We start from the raw sequence: 2,857 nt of genomic DNA, 5'->3' as shown, positions 1-2,857 counted from the left end.
ACGTTGCAATATCACGACATATATATATATATATATATATATATATATATATAAGTGCATGTTGCCGTTCTGCAAACGAGCGACAAAGTTTTAAGCACGTCAGCAGCTTAAATTGTTTGCATTAACGTCCAGATAATGGTTTTCTTAAATGTTTCAGACTCTAATGTACTATATAAAGTTACGACTTTTTTTCACGTAATTTCTTTATTTACAGCTTAGCCTATATATATACCCTGTTATGCTATATATATTCGGTATACTATACATATACTCTGTACACATACTTACGACTATAGTTCTGTTTTTTTACGAAGAATTCGTTGACCTCATTAATCGGTCGGACTTTTATAGCATCTGATAGCTCTTTGTTATTAATCCTTGATATTTCAGCGGAAGTGTATTAAATGTGACGTCATTACGTGACAAGTTTTCCCACGTCGTGTAATAAGACATTTTTCATTAATAAAACAACACGTTTTCAATTCATAATATACCTAATTGAGAAATAACAATTTACAAGTTGACAACAGTACATTTGTTATACGCAAAGCAATAATTCCGTCGCTCCGTTCGGTTAAAAGAATAACACCGGTAAAACGTCAGAAGCAACAAAATGTACTTCACAAGATCACAATATATATAGGTATGTTTTTTTTACAACAAATGCGCTGTCATCAACTTGCGACTTATTGTTTCAATTATGTTAATAAAATCCATTTCATTATTTGTTTTTTTTTTTTTATATTAAATATCCAGTAAAGAGACCTTACAGCCTGAAAGATCCACGGAAGGAATTGGTAATGCGATAATTTATATATTGATAGTTTTGGACGTTTCGATCATTTATTTTAGATCATCTTCAGCTGTTTTAACAACAAAATTACAAATTAATATAAAAGAAGATAATGATTAATCAAATATAACAATATTACCACTTCCTTCCGTGGAATCTTTCAGGCTGTAAGGTCTCTTTATTGTTTATTCATAATTTTCTGAGCCTGTCAATTTTTTCTTATATTTTTTTTATTGTTTTGTGCGTGCTGTTTATTTTCTGTTTTTTTTTTTGTGTACATTAGTTGTGTGCATTGAAGAATATCCAAAAAAAAAGGGATCGAAACGTTTTTACCGGGTTTTTATATTAAATAAAAAACACGCAACATGTTTTTTCGGCTCGCATCTGTTTCGATATTTATTTATTTCATCTTCTCGCGAGCTTATGGCAATTGTTGATTTTCATTATTATCGCATCTGTAAATTCGCGCCGCCTTAACTTATATTATCTGTTCTCATTTTTATTTTCTTCTTGTAATAATTTCGGATATATATGTGTACACATGCGTTATACTGGCTTGACATTGGCACATGACATTGACTTTATTTTATCTTTTCTTGGTATACAAGAAAAACTCGCTATTAAACACGTTGTGTGTGTGTGTGTGTGTGTGTGTTTACGTTGCTTCAATAAATATTCTTGTATAAAAGGTCAGTCGTCTATCAGTGAAAAGTCTTTCTACCACGGAACTTTCCACAACAACAACGACTCTACAAAACACCACAAAAATGTAATTGTTAATTGCGGTGAATTTAGTTAGCCCAGCCATTTACCTTTTGACAAAAACACTTTTCTAAAAACGATATCGCACGTACGCGCTCTCTCTTTGATATCTTGATATTTTATATTATTGTTATACTTAAAACTTAATTATAGCCAAGGTTGGGTAAGTTAAATTTTTTTTTATTTAAGTTAAGTTACAGTTAAAGGTCTTAAAAATTTTATTTACTTAAGATATAAGTTAATCCATAATGAAATTAATTGATTAAAAGTTAAGTTAATAAAAAAAATAATTAACAAGTTAAAAGTTAAAATTTTTTTCATGATTTTAGTGTTTTAGTCTTACAAATAATTACAAACATTTACAGTGTTTTAATCTTACATATAATGGAAAAAATAAATGTACACTTTATTTAGAGATATACTTTATATATTTTATTATAAATTATATTGCGTTAGATTTTACGACCAGCGTTTTTATTGGCTCAATTCTCGAACATGTACGAATTTATTCGCATGTAAAACGAATCATTCTGAGCTTTGTGATTGGTCGAATTTTTTGGCCTATAAACATGTAAAATTAATTATGATCATACGACGAGAAATATGTTCCGTTTTCTATGCAAACAAATAAAAAATCTTATGGCTATAGTAGATTCAAGAGAGTTGAAATAAAAAGTTACTAGTTACCGATAAAATATAACTAAGTAAAGTTAAAAGATAAGAGTCTAAAAATGTAACTAGATAAAGTTAAAATTATTTAACTCTTTAACTTTTTAACTTAACTTTTATCTTTTTAACTAGACACTACCCAACCTTGATTATAGCATATTAATTGCACAATTTAAAAGCTTATATTTTATTATTAACGATGACGATGTTGTTTATTTCAAGCCGATAGTCAATTACGAACTCAAAACAACTACGATCGTGGTGCCGTCGTCCACGTCGACCACGCACAAAATATTTTCCACGGAGCAACCTTTGTATCGGCTGAACAGCAGCAATGGACAGGCTTGCATTCTTCTTCAAGTCGACGCAATGCTGAACATCAAATATCGCACGAAACTCAACGAGGAACAAGTAAGAAAAAAATTCGTTTTTGCAAAGTAGGGGAGACCGGGGAACAAAGTAACATCCAAAATAGATTGTAAAAAAAAAAAAATGTACGCAATATTATGTATAATATTGGGTACATTATATAATAGTCACATCCTTTAGCTTTAAGAAAAAACAAATATTATTCTTATATATCTTTACACAAAAGAGTATTTTAATGTTAAGTACAATCGCGCAGATTTGTCA

General features: G+C 29.5%; 1 protein-coding gene across 1 annotated transcript in view; it reads left to right on the top strand.

The window, feature by feature from the left end:
- The window catches only part of LOC109859239, a 10,839-nt gene that overhangs the window by 3,909 nt on the left and 4,073 nt on the right, over window positions 1–2,857 (top strand). Inside the window, exon 3 of the mRNA XM_020437269.1 lies at window positions 2,447–2,635. Coding sequence (XP_020292858.1) covers window positions 2,447–2,635 — 189 coding nt within the window. The remainder of the gene's footprint in view (window positions 1–2,446; window positions 2,636–2,857) is intronic.

The sequence above is a fragment of the Pseudomyrmex gracilis genome, unplaced genomic scaffold (genome assembly GCF_002006095.1).
Source record: "Pseudomyrmex gracilis isolate BER0280 unplaced genomic scaffold, ASM200609v1 scaffold_250, whole genome shotgun sequence".
Taxonomy (NCBI): Eukaryota; Metazoa; Arthropoda; class Insecta; order Hymenoptera; family Formicidae; genus Pseudomyrmex; species Pseudomyrmex gracilis.
The sequence above is the reverse complement of the archived record's forward strand: the minus strand, read 5'-3'. Positions and strand labels throughout refer to the sequence as shown.